Here is a 20,391-nt window from a genome sequence, read left to right on the forward strand (position 1 = left end):
GGTCAATATTTGTAGTGATGCAATATTTAGGGATGTTCCAGTGCATTTAAGCAATTAAAAAACTCAGGATTGCTACAATGAACTATCATGTCATTTTCTTTGTTTCTATGGATGTACTTTATCACACATGCAGTGAAATCACTTATGTGAATGTGAAAAGCCCTAGGAAATGAATTGGTTTGTTTGAAAGTGCTGCAAGTACATGTTTTTACAAGTAACTCTACCTAACCCTTACACTAAGTTGATTGTACTTATTAACTTGGACTCATTAATTCATTAAGTATTGCATACATAGTACCTAGGGCTAATTGAAATAGAATGGAGCCAAAAGCATTATAGAATGTGCATGTTAAAATGTTTCTATAAAAGGATCAGCTGTGTCCACAGTTACTCCTCTATCCCTCACTTTCCCCAATCCCCCAGCTTACTTTTATTTATTCTTGATATTTGAGCCAGACAGCTTCCTCCTTGCCTTATGTCTCATCCATCCAAAGAATGGTGCAGAAGTCAGGGAATGGATCATGTGTCCCTCATCACTCTGTACAGATGATACCCACTGCTGGTTAAATGAGTCCATACCAGACTCCCTCACACTGACATCAAGGGGATTATCAGAGTTAAATACAGTCTCCAGTGCATGCTACAACATGAGAATCACTACCATGTGTTAGCACCCAACTGGATATTATCTGTCCCTGTGCAAAGCCCACCTCAATTTAAAAGGTTTTACAGCCATGAGTTGGCAAACTGAATGGATATCCCACTAATCTAGGGAGCAAACCGCACCCTAATACAAGCGCAAGATGTGCTTGTGCCTATTAGAGATCAGCACAAGATGGGACATCAGTAAAACGTTGATTTTTGTCTTTACAGACAGCGACCAGACAAAACCAACAAAATGGCTGAGTAAGTAACTATTGCCCATGGCAAATTGTACCTTAAGATGAGATGCCTCTTCCTACTTGCACTGGTAATGAGACAACTGTTTCTTAATCCTCACCAGCAAAAAGATGAACTCAAGCCGCAGATATCAACTGAAGGTAATCCCGAATTTGCATCACAATTGGCAATTGGAAATTGTCTCAAGTTACTTTTTAAATTAGCGAATATAGATATTTTCTTCCTCTTATCTTTCTTCATCAATATCTTTTTCTTCTTCATATTATTATTATTATTATTATTATTATTATTATTATTATTGTAATTCTCTCTTTTTGTAATTTTCTTTTACAGAGCTTAATGCTTCAGATTGCCCAGGACAGGCTCAAGCAGGAGGAGATTGACCGTGTGACTGAGAGGGACAACTACATGGAGGAGCACTGCCCTACTCTGTGTCTTCCAAGTGACGTGCAGGAGCTCCAGGTACGAGCAGTTGGGGGGGGGGTCTCTTGAGGAGCACTAACAAATATCTTCTGTTTGTGATATTTTCATTTGACCATATCTACTCTATTTTTACACCATCTGATATGATAAAAAAAGAATTGAATTGATGTTATTTGTATAAAATCAATCTTAATACATAATGTATTCTGGGCCAAATACTCTATTCAGAAAGTAGTGACTTATAAATGAATGACGAATAGACTACTTCCAAATAAGACAATAAGTGGCCTATGAACACCTTAGGACAGTTAGAATGATGACATCTATTGTGCTGATATCCTTCAAAGCAATGTTAAGATAGATAGGCAAATCAGGCTGTTAGCCATTTCACCACTAAAGTAGCCTACATGTAACATTTTTCTTGATGTCACTTAAGAGATGTGCTATATAAATTTGGCTAAGGCTCTAGTATATACCTAGAAAAATATCTCTTTGTGTCCTTGACAAGTTCACATGAGTCTTACCTGATGATGCTTACCTGAAGCTTATTGTGTAACTTAGTATTTTGTAATAGTGACCTGTACCTCCTGCGGTGATTTGTGTACAGCTTGCTAGCTCGCTAACTTACTGGGTAGCTAAGGCTTTAAGCACTCCAATAAACGCAGTTCCAACAGCAAATTAATGTCTTCTGGATGGAGTTAACATTGTTTACAACCTTGTTTGCATGTTTGCTCCTGAGAAATGCATCCTCCCTGATCCTCATCCTTGCTGTTCAGTAGCCCCTTAAAGAGTCCTCTTGTGTCATCGCATCAAGGGGAGACAATAGCGGTCCTATTTTACTACTGGGTGGAAAAATAGCCTCGATTCTACTGGGACAAAATAAAAAGAAACATCTTGTCTGTCTATATGACGCAAAGGAAATTTGAGAAAGAAAAGCTAATCTTTGATCCAATATATTGTCCTCATCTGTTAGCCTTTGTAACAAAGCAGGCTTGCGGAGAGGGTGGCATTGTTTTTCCAAACCTCAGAACTTGCATTTGGAGTTACTAATTCTAAGAACATCATAGGATTTACAGTTAGCCTACATAACGGGCACATAAAGCCTATTGTATTCTACTGCAAACTTGTTTCACATCCATCTTAAGGAGTTTACAGCATGTCCTTGATAGGTTTTTAAAGCACAAATTAACATAGGACTAAAGCCCAATATCAAAGTCACCTTTAATTACATTACCCTATGATATTTTTAAGATAGTGTTGTCATTTTGGGAATGAACTAGTCTGCATTTTACTCATGAAAACCTTCCATATTGTATAGTCCTTTGAAATTAGGACTGTAATGCTAGTTTGCCAAGACAACATTGCAAGGAGAACAAACAAGGTTCCATGGTATTAAGGTTGTTTCGGCTTAGTTTTAAGTGCTCGTCAGTAATGTGTACCGATATCAGGCGAAGCCATGGAAATCCACGTGAATATAGTTTTAGAGGTATCGTAAGAGTATAATATAGTTTTAGAGGTATCGTAAGAGTATAATACAGTTTTAGAGGTATCGTAAGAGTATAATATAGTTTTAGAGGTATCGTAAGAGTATAATATAGTTTTAGAGGTATCGTAAGAGTATAATATAGTTTTAGAGGTATCGTAAGAGTATAATACAGTTTTAGAGGTATCGTAAGAGTATAATATAGTTTTAGAGGTATCGTAAGAGTATAATACAGTTTTAGAGGTATCGAGTGTGTTTGATGGGGAAATACTAATATCGGTGAGGCTAATGACTTGACCTGCTATTCTGTCATTGTATTAGTTTTATTTAGACAATATGTTGACAGACATGATTTCTTTCTGTTATGAGCGTTGCTCCATGCATTGGCATTATCATATAGCCATTATCAATTCTGAAGAGTAATACCATGTCATGTTGTGCAAAAATTCTATGAAAACCTTTACTTTTTTACGCGGCTGTATCTCAGTTGGGGCACTTTGCAAAGTTGGAGGAAAAGATGTATTGATGAGATACATTTATTTTTGAAGGATTAGGGATAACATGCGACGATTCTGTTTTATTTTTTACTTTCATAGGACTTATGCAAAAAGCTTCATCAGGCCATTGACAAGATTGATGACGAGAGATATGACCTGGAGTCTAAGATGACCAAAGGAATTACAGAGGTATTTAGTGCATTCATGTATAATAATTTAATGTGTTGGCAGGTTCCCAAATTCACGGAATCAATATTGCTGTTTGTCAACAGCTTGAAGACCTGAAGTTTAAGGTAGTAGAAATGAAGGGTATGAAGAAGCCAGCTCTGAGAAAAGTACGCATGTCTGCTGATCAGATGCTTCAGGCTCTGCTGGGCTCCAAGCACAAGGTCACCATGGACCTGAGATCCAACCTGAAGCAGGTGAAGAAGGAGGTCAAGGAGGAGGTGAGTATTCTTTATCGACACTGAACCGGAGGAGGTGTTTTTAAAGATCTTGCTTTAAAGGAAGCCAAATGCTATATGGCACTAAATAATAATCGACTCTCATGTCTTTCCAGCCTGCAGTCGCTGCTGGTGACTGGCGTAAGAATGTTGAGGACAAGGCTGGCATGGGTGGCAGGATGAAGATGTTTGAGGGCGCTGAGGCCTAAATTGTCTTTTTTTTTGAAAGAACATGTACACACACGTCTTTTGAGCTTGTCTCATCACACCGTTGGAGTTTGTGGACTGCTTCAACTTTCATTGTCCTCTCACTGCATAACTGACCATAACACATTCATAGCGGACCCTAATCTTACAATAAATGTCTCAGAAAGTGATTTAAGTTATTTCCTTACTTTTTTAAAATTCTTTTTAGGTTCCTTTTTCTCTCACTTATTCACTCACTTATTCACTCACTCACTCATTCATTCATTCATTCATTCATTTGCTCATTCATTTGTTCATTCAGCATGAAGCTAATTCATGAATGCAGGTCATCTGTGGTAAATGTGGTAAAAAGCTGAGGTTTTTAATCACAAATTCAAGACGCGCTCCTCAAGAGAAGGGAAAGTCCATTGAAGTGTAACTGGCCCCAGGAGGTCACAGCACTCTCCTGTCCCTTCAACATATGTCTCTTACTTCCCCCCCTCTACTGACAGACAGGCTTATCTGTTATTGTAATTAGATTAAATAGCATTTCAAGAGTCTCTCAGGGCACTCCAGCCACTCCGAATGGTAAGTGTGAATCGTTTTTTTTTTACTTAAAGTTCACTACATTATTTCAAATTATCCCTGGATGTTGTAACCAGTATTGTAAATATAATGATGTGTCAAGTCAGCTGTTGATGTTCCCATGTTACATTTCTACATCCTTTATCAAACAGTATTAGACTTGAAATCCATGTTGTAAAAGCCAAGGGTGCTGTACTAAACTTTGATCCCGTTTGTTAGCAATGCCCATTGATTCAAAAGCATAGATTTGGGGGATACCTCAAAGAATGGGACATTTATTTAGTCTGAGGAAGGAGGGCTGGAGGTATTTCAGGAACTCCCTGGCCCATTGGTCTGAAAAAGTCTCTGCTTCCATAAAAAGGTCCCTGAATTTCTGCTGAGCCATCAGAGGTCCTGCTATAAAGCTCCTTTGATTTGGGCCTTTGTGCGGTCGGCAAGTAATTTCCCATCCTTCGTCAGAGTGTGTCCTGTCCTTCTCTTCCTCTCATAGGTGAGATCCTTAACTGTTTGCTTTTTGCCTTTTTAACTGTCGTGTAACATTATTAGAAAGTATAGCATTTCACAATGTTTGAAGATTAAAGAGCCTGTGCAAAGTATTTTCTCAAAGAGACGCTGAAGTATCATTGACAAACATCAACATAAGTAAAAAAAAAAAAAAGAAAAAAAAAAAGGGTAAACACACCAACTGTGGTAGTCATCTCTGGTGTGTGTCAAGTAGTTGAGCACATTAAACAGAGATGGACTCACACCAACACAGTTATACACAATTACAATTAGTTTTAAGGGGTGCAGAGCTGACGGTGCATTAGGTAACACAAAACTGTAAAGACAAAACACTAACACAAGGATGTGATCACTGTGGGGGACTTTTTCATGGAAGCAACTCAGATATTGATGTTGAGTTAAGTCCAATTATGACTAACTGCATGGAATGAAATATCAAGCACATCCTCTACGGAAGTCTGGTTTGTAGTAGGGAAAATTACCTTGCATTCTTCTTAGGTATGCATTTTCTAGGCATGGACCTTGAAATACTGGACTAGCCTTCACACTCCTAGTCCTACTTGTTGAAAGCATTTTAGGCATATATTTTGATGTTTCAAACAATTTGGCAAAGATTAATCCGATTTATTAAAAAATGAATTTAGTTCAATTAACTGTTAACTGTTAAATGTTGACCACCAGATGTAACTAAATGTATACAGCCTAGAGTTCAATTTTGGCACTCTGGTATGTTGCTTTGCTACAGAGGTCGTAGTAACATATATGTGTTTTAGATTTTTTTAATATATAGGCCTATGTCACATTTGTAATAACCCCATGTGCTATGTGTTATAGAGCTCTGTTTCTGGCAAAAATGATTGCTGTCAGGGAAATGATTTGTCCGCCACTGATTGAATGTTGATGCCTTATTTAGTATGCCTTCCAAGTGTGCTCTTCTTGACCCAGCCAAGGATTCGTGGCCTAGGGTTTCAGGTGTTAATGACTTTCTAAAATGGAATGCATCGTAAATTAACAGATGTAAGGTCTGCCATCTGACCCTGCCCATCCAAATTTAGAGGGTGCAGCCCTCTCCCCTGCGAGAACACCCACAGAAAATGGATAGGGTTTCCCTTCCGTGGATTGATGACATGAGACAGGTGTCGAAAAAGCAAGTCTGCAAAAATGGCTGTACTTTAGGTTAAATTGACAGCCGACTTCGAAATCGATATGAAAACACGTAACATTATTGTTTTTTTTCCCTCTCGTTACACAAGGTGTGAGAAACGAAACCAGCCAAGATGTCTGAGTACGTATAACGTTAAAGAAATTCTGTGAAATTGATATTGACAGAGGAATGTCATGTAAAGCAGAGTTTTAATATAATCTGTATCTGTCGTGAAATTGATTAGTTGTTTCCTTTTACCTCACCAGCAAAAAGATGACCTCAAGCCGCAGGCTTAATCTGAAGGTAGGCCAAGGCAACCCAATCGTTTCTTCGATCTCTATCTCTATTTTCATATCTCCAGGTTTAGGATTGTAATTCCTCATCCTCTCTTTCCCTACAGAGCATGATGCTCCAGGTTGGGCAGCGCTTGCTGGAGGCCGAGGCTCAGCAGATTATTAAGGAGAGGGAGACGTACATGGCCCAAAACTGCCCTTCCCTGAGTCTGTCAGGAACCATGGAGGAACTGCAGGTACGTCAGACACAACACGTTTTACTCCACTTATACCTTTATGGTGTCTCTGTTAACTAAATTTAAAGTCTAATGTTATTTTTGGCAGATTCTTTGCAAAAAGATCCACCAGACCATTGATAAGGTTGATGAGGAGAGGTATGACATGGAGGCTAAGGTTGCCAAGACTGAAAAGGAGGTAAAATGGTTGAATTCCCCAATTACCATTCTTGAAATTTGTCTCTGACCAGAGGTTATGTAGGTTGATTGACACATCGTCTCCCATGATGCAGATTCATGATCTGAAGCTCAAAGTTATCGACCTGAAGGGCAAGTTCAAGAAGCCAGCTCTGAGAAAAGTGCGCATGTCTGCTGATCAGATGCTTCAGGCTCTGCTGGGCTCCAAGCACAAGGTGAACTTGGACCTGAGATCCAACCTGAAGCAAGTTAAAAAAGAAGCCAAAGAGGAGGTAAATAGATAAATGAGTTACATTTCATGAAGTTGTACAAATATTGATACTGAAAAACTTGTGAAGTGAAAAAAAACTGAATGCTGCTTTATGTCAACATCCTCTAGGCTGGAGACGCTGTTGGTGACTGGCGTAAGAACGTTGAGGACAAGGCTGGCATGGGAGGCAGGAAGAAGATGTTTGAGGGCGCTGATGCCTAAATTGTCTTTTGTTTTGAAAGAAGTATGTATGCATATTTAGGTATGTTAGAGTGCACAAATTATTAATATTATAATGTACAGAGTGTTGTGTACTCTACCTAGATGTAGCTGTAGAATATACAAAGGAAAGTGCTTTTGTCTAAATAAATAACAGAAAATGGTATATATTGTGTAATACTAGCATTCATAGCAATCACATTGTTCATTGCACATGAGTTTGTGTGTGGGTGTGTAAGAAGATGTTTTTATGTGTAAACCCAGGCCTTCATCTTCAGTTCAAGTATTTTAATAATCTCTCTCATGATGTAAAGATACCATTGTACACGTCCCATCTGTTATTAAATCTATATGAAAGGTGATATTTCTCTATGCACCTGGTTACCACACCAGGTCTTTCTTCCTTCTTTATGGTCATCCCTCCTGCCCCCTCCCCCACCAAATTGTGTTTAGTTTTGATGTTTGGACAATTATTTTCAGAGTTCTATTTGGACAAAACATAATTAATTAACAAACAAAAATGAATTGTGGGCAAATAATTGTCTTGCAAAAGAAAAACTGCATAATCTTGCAGAAGGCATCATTGGGCAGTTCTTTTAAATGTGGAGTTCACTATGCCAATACACTGAAGCACATGATAATACCCTTAATTACTCCAGACAGACTTTCTAGCACAATATTGCAATTTTATAATGAAAATGTCATCATTATTCTTAATATGTCATAGTATTATATGGTTCAAACCTGCTCATATATTTGTATTCACATTACCAGTAGAGTTGTTGTCTCTGATAGTGAATCAGTAATAAGGGAATGCCTATGTGTGACCTCTCTGGTCTACAGTCATAACCCCTCTGGACCCTAAACCATCACCACAACACATGCTCCCTCTTAACTTTCTATCCCACAACAGCTGCAGTAACATCAGAGACTTTGGAAAGGTGGTGTTTTTAGAGAATTATACAAATATAACTATGCTGAGACTGATTATTGGAAATCACATTAACACAACACAAGGCAGATTTCAATGTTTTTTTTTTTTTCTCCAAAATGTCATTGTGAACAGTTCAAGACCATTAACTACAGCCACATTATTTTTTGATCACTTAAATTTGGATTCATTTAATTTATTGCACACAACTGCTTTGTGTATATTTAAGGAATTGGAAAAAAGATTTAACATCTTACACCATTAAATGTGAATTCAAAAGGGGACAAGACAAGATCTGAGGTGAAAAGCAATGATTTAGTCTAGTAAATCTAAAAAGCATACTTATTTTAGGGATATGCTGCTTGGTGATCTATACACAGGGGCAGTGAAGAATATGGAATATAGCCTAACCGGAAAGGTGTCATTAAGTATTAAATTAGATTGAGTTACTTTCCTTTAACACAAAGAAGTGAATCAAGCTGAAACTTAACAAACATAATGATTACAGTGTACGATTACACAAGGTTTTTAAAATGTATTCTTTAGTTTTAAAATGTTCCACACATCTGACATAATATTTTCAGAGGAACTGTCACGTTTAAAAAAAGCATGGCTTTTTCGTTCCTCCACATCCGTTGTTGAGTAAATGCGTTCGCTGCAACATCGCTCCAAAAGTGATGTAGTGTCGCCCACTCGTGGCCATATGGGTGGCCTGCCTTCTCCCAGCTCTGCTCCGTCACCACCCTCCTCTCATGGGCCGTGCACACATTTGGCCCCCTTATTTGGCCATGTTGTCCTCCTTAACGGCCCGTTTGAAGACGCTCATCTTAGGTTACACCAATGTTCTTAAACGGAGGCAGCCCGGCCCAGCCCAGTCGTCTTGCTAAATATGTCCTCTGACCCTACCGTGCTCTTTGCAAGAAGACACCCGGCTATCTTTGGAGCCCCAAGATGTCTTCGAAACCGCAGCTGTAAAAAGTGCATTCTTCAAGGGAGGCCACGGTCGGCGGCCATCCATCTGTACGCCTCTGCTCCTGGCTTGCTGTGCTGGCTGGCTTTGGTGATATTAATCTGCCATTAGTCATGTTAATGTGACTCGAGTACGGTTTCACGTGCTTTGAATGTGTCATTCGAATTCATCATTTGCCATGTGTTGTTCAAGTATGTGCTTAATTAAGGATGGCAGACACTTGACATACTGTATATGGAGACTTCAGAGTCTCAGTGAGCCTGAGTAAAACCACACTCCACACATTTGTAGATCATACCTTACCTGTGTGCCAGTTGACAAGGTTGTGTTAATGTTGAGTATTCAATAATGTCATGACTGCCTCTGGTTTCTGGATTGTTTCAAACACACACACATGTGAGAAATCAGCGCCTGAACCAGCTGGCTAGCAGATAGGTGTTACTAGGCCAGCTTTGCCTCTTTTATGAGGTAAAACGACAGCTGGCTTGTAACAACCCCTGTCTGACGCATTCAAATTAATCGGTGGCTCATTTCTGAAAATAGACCCAAAAAGTGGTCTGCAAACACAGATGCTGGCTGATGAGCTAAACACATTGAACACACGGTGAAAAAATATCACCATATCAAATACATATTCCCATTCTAAACACATTTGCCCAAGATTGTAGCCTAGTTAGGTGCCTGATCGAGGGGCAGCTCTGTTTCAGAGGCTGTAGCTGTCAGGGTCCCCTGTGTTCCCGTTACGCCCTGAGATGGAGAGTTAGAGAGTGAACAGTCAGAACAGGCCGTCATTATTGTGTTTTCCTCACCATACTCAGGGTAGGAGTGCACCGGTTCGTGCCTTTCTGCTGAGACTCCGCACTGGCTGTGACACTTCAGTAGTCTGGAACCTAGAGAACAGAACTGGCTCTGAAAGTCCAGATTTCCGTGGATTTCAGCAATGCCGGTCACCAAACAACACACTGTATGCTCTTTTATTAAAAATAAGCATGAACAAACTTTAGTTTGAAGCCCCACTCAGTACGTTGCACCACAGCAATAGTGTGAGGCATAAGCACTGAATTTGTGAAATTTCCTGCATCACGCAAAATACAGTGCAGGTCCCTAACTGGTTTGGAAAATAGTCAAACATCTGTTTTTTTTTTTAAGACTGCCAATTGAGTAACACACTGAGATTACAAATGGGATCATATTTTTACAACCCAAAGTGACCTTTTCAGGCCTGGGAATATTTGTCTGGAGGCAAACACATGTGGTAAGCAGCTTTGCTCCACTGAACCAATGTTCCACTGAACACTACTACAATGTGTTGTTGTGAAATCAACAGCTTAGGGTGATCAGAAGCCTTATATGTGACGGTCCAAATAGCTGTTGAGCCTAACTCTGTCTGTTCCACTGTCATCCACCACACAGGAGCATTAGCTACACAACGACATACCCTAGTGGCTATAGCATGTAACTCTAGGCACAGATCCGTCGGTAGAGAGGGGAAACGTGCAGGATGTGTGGAATTAAACCAGAGCACATTCTTGACCCTGGTTCAGATCTTAACTGCCCCAGACCGAGTGAGCTCATAGCTGTCTCCGAGGGCTCAGAGGAGGAGAGAGTGCGCGTTCCTGTGACGGCATGTGTGTGTGAGTGTATGCACATGTGTACGAGCTTGTGTGAACATTCCTGTTTACTTGTGTGTGTTTAGAAACTAGACGTCTGTGTGTAATTATCCGGGCCCTGAGAATGTCGGGTTATGAGCAATCTCACTTTAGACAGGACGACAGCTGGCCTGAGGGACAGTCAATTCTCTGCAGTGCTGGCCCCGGAGAAAGTGCCCCTTCAGAAGACAAGCAATATATCATAGCTGATGTCCCCCAATGCCTGTCAAAGAGACTTCTCTCATGTCAGTTTTAGACAGAAGTTGGGTTGTTTTGCGTTTCTGTGTAGTCCTTACAGGTTTTTTTTGCACATTTGATTAACCAAACATCTTGTTATGTGTTGATTACGCTATACATCCTGTACAGTGTCGATGTCTTGAAATGTGTGCACACATTATAACCAGTAGGGGGAGCACTGACACCGGAGAATTACAGTAACACATCAAGCCCTGCTATGACGGATCAACAGGTTTGACACTCTGAGCCATGTCATACATACAAGACATGTGTCAGTAGGATGATTGTTGTTACCGCAGCCCCTGACATGCTGTTGAGAGGAGTGGGTTTTTGCAGTGCAAACGTGTGCAGACCTCCCGCGCTCCAGACCTGATCTCCCTGTTAATAAAGCATGAAGACACAGAGAGTCCCACTTTCAGCCTACTAATGTGTGCCTCACCCAACGCTCCATATGTTAGCTCTTGATGCGCATCACCCGTTCCATGCGAAAGGTATATTTCATCTTGAACCTTGGCAGGCCTGTGAGTGTGTTGCAACACACTGCATATGTTGGACGTATACAGCATTCCTCTATAAAAGCACACCCCAACACAGACTGAGTATGATTGATTGCGGGTTTGGTCATTCTGATGTTATGTTAACCAAACTGTACTCGAGAGATATAATATTTATATCTTTATATAATTATATATTTATATTTATATAATCTTTGAAACATCTATGACCCATCACAGATTTGAATGTTTTTTAGATGCGTGGTCCATTCGATATGTCTTAATCTAATGTGGGCTTTCTCGAAAGCTCTGGCATTGACAGAACCACAGCAGTGCACGAGAGCATATTATTTCCAAGGGAAGGAGGTGCAGCCTAAAGATCTGTTGGGCATCATTGCTCAGGTGGAGATTGGTGCTTGATGGTGCTGTTTGACACGTCCATTGCCGTTTACCTTGGCAGAGAGCAGACCAGTTCAGCTGACTGAAAGAATGGCATGAAGGACTACTTTTCTCATCTGTGTAGTAATGCGTAGGATTAATGGAGACCTTTGATGCTGTGCACCTCTTTTTGAGAAGGAAAATATTATAGTTACATTTCTTGGACCAACTCGGTTCTTCACTCACTTCTGGCTTCTTCGTAGTCAATAGTCACCTAAAAAAGGTGTTAAGCTTGTTACATTCTGTTGTCCTATTCAGAGGTCTGTGTCCTACAAGGGGAGATGATGATGGCTGTCTAAAAGAGACAGGATGTGAAGGATATGGATATGAAGACCACAAGTTACTCTGTGAAGAAGAACCAAAGCACAGAGGGAGCTTGTGTTTGGGGCTGTTTCCACCACACATGACTCATACCTTCCAGAGTGTCCATGTCAAAGCTGATATGAGATTCTTTTCTAAAAGTTTATTAAAACTCTCAGTCAGGATCTGTTCACTTGCATACCTGTGAAACGAATGGGGAAATCCCCTCTCTCCGTCTATGATCATCTGTTTGGCATGCCTCATCCCCTCAAAAGAACTGTTGTCCCGTGTCAATCTCAATATGTGATCTTGTAATTATCCAGCACAATATATTCATTCCCATACCACTGTAAGAGCTCAGTTTAGCTCTGTTAAGCGATCTCCCAAAAAATATAATCAAATACATATTTGAATGATGAGTAACCTATGAAAAAAAAACAACTTTGGCTTCCTTTTATGAACTAGAGAATGTTTTCTTTGAAGGCCATCACAGTCATCCGTTTTACTTTGAGTTTCTAAAAGCACAAAGTGGAATCCGCATGAAAGATAGCTATCCTCTTACCAAATTAGATTTACCTCCAGTCTTACCTCCCCCAAATGTCATGGATTCTCAAAATGTGCCTGCATACTGCAACTCTGCTCCTGCCCCAAACACACATAGTCAGGTTGATGACCTTTGGTGCAGTGAACTCCTTCAGCTGGGGAGGCATTATTGGGGCATTCTTTTTTCAGGGTGTGCAGGGCTGCTTACATGCTGTAAACCTGAAGGTGGAGGGCAGTAAACCTCCAGCCTCTGCAGTAACCCCCCCCCCCCCCCCTTCCAGCCCTGTAAAAGCTCAGGGTCTGAAACAGATGAGACCTCACACGTCGTCCTCGTCTCACGTCTCACGTCTCACGTCTTGTCTCGTCCTCACTTTCAGAGGACCATCCCTCCTGTGGTTTCACCACGCGTGTGGAGATGACATCTTTGGAAGCCTGACCTCTCATAGTGGTTTGTGTGTGTTAGACAGCCATACCACACTGGGCATTCGGTTTTCCACTCTTGTAGGCCCTCACTTCATGGAAAATGGACTTATCTGAGGACTCAGGATTTATTTGTGGAGTCATGGCAAATTCCTCCATTAAAAACAAAAGCTGTTTCCAATTTCCAGCAGCAGAATGACAAGTGGGTAAATTCTGTTTGCTTGCACATTTTCATTTTTGCTTATACTAACACATACTAAATGTATCTCCACAAACACAGAGATCGTAATATGTCTCTTTCAGTATAAACTCTGTTGAAAGCAAACATAACTACACGAAGATAAATGAAACTTAAACTCCCTGGAAAAGACAATTAGATTCCAGTCTTCAGTGGCTATGACCCAAGGGGATATGTTGCAACTAAAGGAAGCTGAGGGTCAAGGAAAGTTCAGAGGTCACTGATAGACAGGCTTGTCAGTGGCATTATCTGTGTCTCAGCTTCCTAATGTGTTTTCAATTATCAGGTGAGGAATAGATAACACCCCTGCACTGATAACATCCCTGTGAGTCTGAGCAAGAGAGAAAGACAGAAAGAGAGTGAGACAGAGAAAGGCACGCATGTACTCTAGATGACCCGGTTAATCCAGTGTGAAATGTTATATTTTGTATGTCAAATGTGGTACAAAGGACCTTTAATATTAGATACTAAGAATTGTATTTTGTTAAAACGAAAGACTTTTATTTTGTTAATGTGACCTGTGACCTGGATGTTTAGAGGTGTATAGGTTGCCAGCTGAAAAGTCACTGTGAGTTAGTTCTCTATTGACGGTTTAAGGTTCGCTACTCTACTAAAAGAGATGACAAGCTCTTACAGTGTTCACGGTAATGTGTTTTATACAGTTTAATAAACGCAACAGTTTTATAACATCTGTCGTCGAGCCATCATTTGGTAGAGATAGCTACATGTACATAAAGAGTGTAATGTCACCTTTGTAGGTGAAGAGCCACCAACTGAAACTTAACTAAAGGGATTCTGGCTTTTCATGTTTGTGATTGTGCCCTTTTCTGGAAAATGTTCCATAAACCCACCTCGAGTGAATGTGGCTATGAGCTGCACCTCTGAATGTGAAAGTGCCTCCTCACCATTAGGCCTGATGATACCTAATATCAAGGGGGGGACCCCTAGTGTATTAGCAATAGCAAAGGAGGGTACTGTGGCAATAGGCAACAATAGCAGCAACAACCCATCAGTAAATATGTACGTCGCTTTGGACAAAAGCGTCTGCTAAATGACTAAATGACTAAATGTAAATGCCACATGTCTTAGTATTTAATATATTATATCATTTGAATTATATTCATTTTGGTGAGTGAGGGTCTGAGGACCTGCCCAACATTCCGAGCCCAGGGATAGATGGCTCCACCCATGGTCATGTAAGGGCCATGTTTCTCAACTTCTTTAAATGTCATCTTCACTGATTCCTGATGCAACAGATCTCACACTGATTGGGAGTACAGTCTACTGAGGAACAGCAGCTGAAGCTCTCACTCATACCCTTCAGTCTCCTGTGCTGTACTGTTTTTAAATTTACCGCCGCACTGGTCTAGCCGGTTCACCTCCCCTGCACCCACCAAAAAGACACGAAAAGAAGCGATGAAGTCATGTTTTCATTTTTTGAGGCAGTATCCAGGGATGTGAACGGAAGTCTTCTCCTCATTCACGTATGGAAACGGCAGCTAGACTCTGTGTTTGCCAGCGCGCAGTTCAAGGTTCACCCAGCAGTGGAATCCTCAATGGAGTTCAACTGGAGGTAGAGATACAAGATGGCTTCTTGTCTTGTGTGTATGAAGTTTCACAAGCATTAGAAATGCTGTTTGCTTAGCCCAACCCTGCGAGCCCCTTTTTCACTGTTGCCAGACAGACAGGTCCTGAGAAAGACAGACAGGTCCTGAGAAAGACAGGGCAAGGAGATGGGGCCAGAACACACCACACCACCACAGACACACACACACACACACACACACACACACACACACACACACACACACACACCACCACAGACACAACGTCTCGTTTCTTATTGAGGCTCCCTTGTCTGCACTCACTGTGGTGTGCTGTTTACCTGTTCAAAATAGAGCTCTCTCTCTCTCTCTCTCTCTCTCTCTCTCTCTCTCTCTCTCTCTCTGTCAAGTTGTCCCTCTCCTTTGAGATGGAAAAAATGTTTGGAAAAAATGTACCGAATGTTTCATTAAGAAGGTATTGTGTCATTTCACGGCAAAAAGAAGGGGAAAGTGTGACAGACCATGGGTAGTTTCTCTCTCTCTTTCTTTCTTTCTTTCTATCTTTTCTCTTTCCCTCTCTCTTCCCTTGCCTTTTTGTATGGGCCCAGATGATAAATGAAGGAAAAGGAATGATTCCATGAGGAATGTGTCAGGAAAGTGACTGGCTCATGCAGACATGTGCAAGCACACACACACACACACACACACACACACACACACACACACACACACACCCATGGACACAGACACACACACACACACACACACACACACACACACACACACACACACACACACACAAATGTACCCTGTGGATTCAAACCTACAACCTGCATTTCATCTGCTGTTGTGAATCCACAGAAGCAAAAGAATAATGTGCTATTCTGATTAATCCTCGTCGCATAATGTTTAATACAAATTTGATGTCATGTATTTAAATTATCATTTTGAAATTATAACACTGGAATGCATCACAAAATATCTTGCTAAGCATATGGTATATATGCATTAAGTGACCATAGTAATCATAAAATAGAGTTATGCTAGTCTAATTTACTTCCTCATCTGAAACATATTAAAGAGGTTCCTTTAAAGCATTTGTTGGGTAGCTGTGGTCGAAATCATACTCAAAGTTTGCCTGTTGCATTACATCTGCTTATTTTAACCCTAACGAACTTTGCATGAAAAAATGGAAGACACCCACACACCATGGTTTCTGTCCTTAAAAATCTCAGCATCTCAACAAATACAAATTATCAACTGAAATACGATAATATACTGTGGATCTGAATATTGAGTTATTCTTACTTACACTTCTAACTCTAAAGCAAACAATGGCCTTTTACTCAACTAAAAAACAATTTAAAACTATTTCGGACTTCCCATGCATCAATTTCTAACTAAGCCTCCAACGCTTTATGTTTACGTGGAGTAAATAAAGGCATTGGTCTTCTTGTAGTGAGCTATATTTCAAGTGTTAGATATAATTGGCTTTGTTTTCGGGCGTTTGTGCGTGAATTAGCATACTTGATCAATGAAATGTACTTTTCATATGAACTTCCATATGTACTTTTCCTATGTACTTTTCACATGTTCATATACCCAAACACTGGCAACGTTTAGGTCCCCAGGGAATTTTTGACCTAGGAAGCATACCAAAGAGGCATACTGAAGAAAATAAAGAATGGACCCTCCATAATGACAAATTAAACTGAAAGAGTTGCTTGCACAGACTTTCCAAAGTCCTCTCAAGACCCTCACGGGTGATCTGACACAAACTATTACAATGATTTGTTTGGGAGAAAATGAATAATAATAATACATGGGTTCACTATTGTGAATTCCATAACTGCTAGGTTTCTATCCAAACCCCACAAACATCTCCTTCGAGAAGCGTACTTATGTGGAGCATGGCTTTATTTATGCTTTTTTTTCTTCTCTTTTTTCATGAAACCACTCTGGGATCTATGGGAGTATAACTCTAACCATGACTCCTCCGTGCTGACTCCACTAAGCCCTACAACTTGAAGTGCCCTGTGCAGGTGGGCTGAGGGGCACATTCCACTCGCACTCCCCAGTGACTGACCCGGCCCAGGTCTGCTCTGAGTCCGGGCCAGGAGGCGGCCCAGCTCTGAGGGTGCCACAGGTCAGCCGGCCTCCCCCCTAACGTCCTCTCCAGATCTATCTCCCGTGACGACTTCCCACCTATCACTACCCAATCTCTCTATCGGTCTCATCCTCACTGAGAGTAGGCTGGCCTGAAGGTCAGTTCCTTGCACTTTCTTTCAGAGTGTTTGGGGTTGCCACGCTGCGTATACCTAATGCTATTAAGCCATTAACTATGATGTTAAAACATGGATTTCTGTTTTTTAGTTTTGCCCCCCCCCCCAGCACTGTGCACTTGAGTGCATTGGCTTTTGGTTGGCGCTCTGTGACAGAATTGGGAAAACTGTATCTGTGAAAGCTGATGTGTGTGACCTCTGGCCCCGCATGCTTCCTGTGTTTGTCTTGTTATGTGGATAGAGAGCTCTATCAGTGTTTCACTGCTCCTTTGTTACACTATCTGAGTTGCACCCCTCCCCCAGTACATCCTACTGAAACAGCTCCTTACTAGACTGGGCTCACCAGGTGTATAATCCACAGCATCACCTGGACCTGAATCACCATGGATTTATCATCACTAGAAAATGGATAAATGTTTTTCACATGACAGCGGTTCTTCCATATCTTTCAAACCATCGCTCTGCCTTTCTCTCTCTCCCTCCTGTGAATAGAGTGTGAGAAATGGAGTGATGACACAGGCTGTAGGCTCATGCTCATGCTCGGGCTCAAGGGGGTGGTGGTGGTGGGGGGTGATGGGGGGAGACTGTCTGTGCTTGGAGCAGATGTTGGTGCATCCACAGGTTAAAGTGCCCTGAGCGCAACTGATAAGTGGCCATTCAGGAGGTAAAGCGAGGGCTGGAAGCCATGATGGAATCTCTTAAGAATGTTGACAGTTATTAGGTTCCACAGCTGCCATTGTCTTATCTTAAACACAGGCCAGGAGATTCTCTCTTTGTCTCATTCAGGAGTAGTTTCAGTGTGCTCATTCAACCATTAGTAATGTTCTTGCGTTACTTTTGCGATCGATGGGTAATCCAGAACCTGGATAAACACACAGCAATAGGATACACTGAACTGAAAACAGACGAAATGCAGAAATATGCCTGTTTCATTTGAAGTTTGAAGCACATCGCCATGGTTATTTATCATGTTAACAAAGGAAATCCTGGCATAAATCAACCTGAAACACTCATCTTGAAATCCTCTGGAGTGAACAGTTGAGAAAAGAATCAAGCCAATCCTGGTACCCTGCTGTTCAGAGCCATAACTGTATCTGTGGAGGATCAAATATGTCTAAGGTTGTTAATAGACCAGCAAAGAGACTGTACTGTTTCAAAACTGCTGGAAGACCTCCAGAGTTCTTTACGTATTGAACATACTGTCACATAACTAACAAAGAGTTGGAATAAAGTTGATCAAGCATGTTAACATGTAACCCTTTCATTAAACCAGCTGTGTTATAATGTGCATGTCAAATACTATTATTTTCATTCTTTGAAATGACTGTGTCAGTCGCTGCATAGTTCTACTCAGGTCCAGCTGCTGCAGCTAAAACCGCCATGTTCACTTTGAGTCTTACCTCAGTTACCCTCCTTAGGTCCGCACAGAGCTGAGCCCTGCCGCCTGGGATTGGACCGGGAAGAAGAAGGATAGCCACAGCACAATTTCATGCTTCATATACAGCGTCTCAGACTGCTGGCAGGTTAACACGGCTCACAGTGGCCCCAGCTGCAGAAGGCAATGGCCTCGCTCTCTCCGGGTTTTATGGAAGAAGCGGGTCATTGTTGATGGGCCTGTGGGCAGAGTTGTTCCTTGATGCAAAGAGTCAGCTCTCATTTATGGCAGACTGATTGGAGATTTCCTCCATTTTCATTTTTTTTTTTTTTAGGTTGAATTCCTGAATTTGATTAAATGGAGACATCATCTCCATTCAGACTCTTTACATCTAAAGTGGAATGATTGGAGGAATATGCTTGATGCATTTTAGTGTGCTCTGATTAAGCTTAGGGACTGCCACTGCAGAGGTCTAGTGAGGAACAATGAAACACAATGGGGTCATTCATTTTCTATGCAACCAACTTAACACTTTAATGTGGGGTGTAATTAGCGGATGTTCCCATAGACAACAAAAAAGCATATGTATCTGCGGACATGCACACACACACACACACACACACACACACACACACACACACACACACACACACACACACACACACACACACAAACTCATGTGCTTACAGAGGCAAACACAAACACGTTCACAAAGAAAACCAAATGTAAACACATGCATGCAGACACATTCATTCACACATACATATTCATTCAAGCACGTAGCCTCTCTCACACAAGCACACAAAGACACAACCCAGACACAGAAACACATATCAACTCTCAGACACACACACACACACACACACACACACACACACACACACACACACACACACACACACACACACACACACACACACGCTCACAATGCTGCATCTGATGATACACCTCCTCCATTTCTTGATAATGGGCCTGCTCCGGGAAAGTTGCCATGGCCTGGTTTAAATGTCAGAGGAATTCACAATTGTTGTTCACCGGGTAGCCCATAGTACTTTTGGGGACTCAGCACCATGAACCACTTCACTTAATATATATATATATACATATATATATATATATATATATATATGTACGTATATATGTATATATAATATATATGCTCTTTCACTCAACATAGAACCAAAAAAACGTCCACTTCTGAGGCAATCATCTTGTTACTGGTTAATACGGAACTTATTTTTAACTAACTTAGTTTTCTCAGATACCATCAGGACATATGAAGTCTACGATGGTAAATGTCTTGCCATTTACCATCTTGGATTGCCTGGCAGCATGTGACGAAACCACATTCTTGAATTGGTAGCTAGCACAGAACTGCTCGATGGCCTGAGTCTGCCGTGGTGACGCGGGCACAAACCTCCCAGGGGGTTTCTCCGGCCACTCTCCCTGCTGTGTGGACAGACTGGGGTAAAAGCTGGGGGTGGAACCGCTGGACTGTGTAACACACTGAGTGCTGAGTGGTGGCTTTGTCCCCCGTGTCAGTGCGGCAGACTCAGGCGCACTTGAGGAGTGAATAGCTTGTAGCTCGCCATGGCAACAGTGTTAACAATGTTGTTGGTCTTGTGAATCG

At 41.3% G+C, this 20,391-nt stretch overlaps 2 protein-coding genes across 2 annotated transcripts; both read left to right on the forward strand.

The window, feature by feature from the left end:
* The first annotated feature begins 998 nt into the window (after positions 1–998).
* On the forward strand, positions 999–4,123 carry LOC105904757 (troponin I, fast skeletal muscle-like). The gene is made up of 5 exons (XM_031565427.2): positions 999–1,040; positions 1,234–1,362; positions 3,403–3,492; positions 3,576–3,749; positions 3,863–4,123. The coding sequence occupies exons 1-5, from the start codon at positions 1,011–1,013 to the stop codon at positions 3,953–3,955; spliced, it is 516 nt and encodes a 171-aa protein (XP_031421287.1). The 5' UTR covers positions 999–1,010; the 3' UTR covers positions 3,956–4,123.
* A 2,304-nt stretch (positions 4,124–6,427) lies between these two features.
* LOC105904760 (troponin I, fast skeletal muscle-like) lies at positions 6,428–7,427 on the forward strand. Its single transcript, XM_012832679.2, has 5 exons — positions 6,428–6,468; positions 6,566–6,694; positions 6,783–6,872; positions 6,967–7,143; positions 7,251–7,427. Exons 1-5 carry the CDS (start codon positions 6,439–6,441, stop codon positions 7,341–7,343), a joined length of 519 nt encoding a protein of 172 aa, XP_012688133.2. The 5' UTR covers positions 6,428–6,438; the 3' UTR covers positions 7,344–7,427.
* The last annotated feature ends 12,964 nt before the right edge of the window (positions 7,428–20,391 follow it).

The sequence above is a fragment of the Clupea harengus genome, chromosome 3, assembly GCF_900700415.2.
Source record: "Clupea harengus chromosome 3, Ch_v2.0.2, whole genome shotgun sequence".
NCBI classification, from domain to species: Eukaryota; Metazoa; Chordata; class Actinopteri; order Clupeiformes; family Clupeidae; genus Clupea; species Clupea harengus.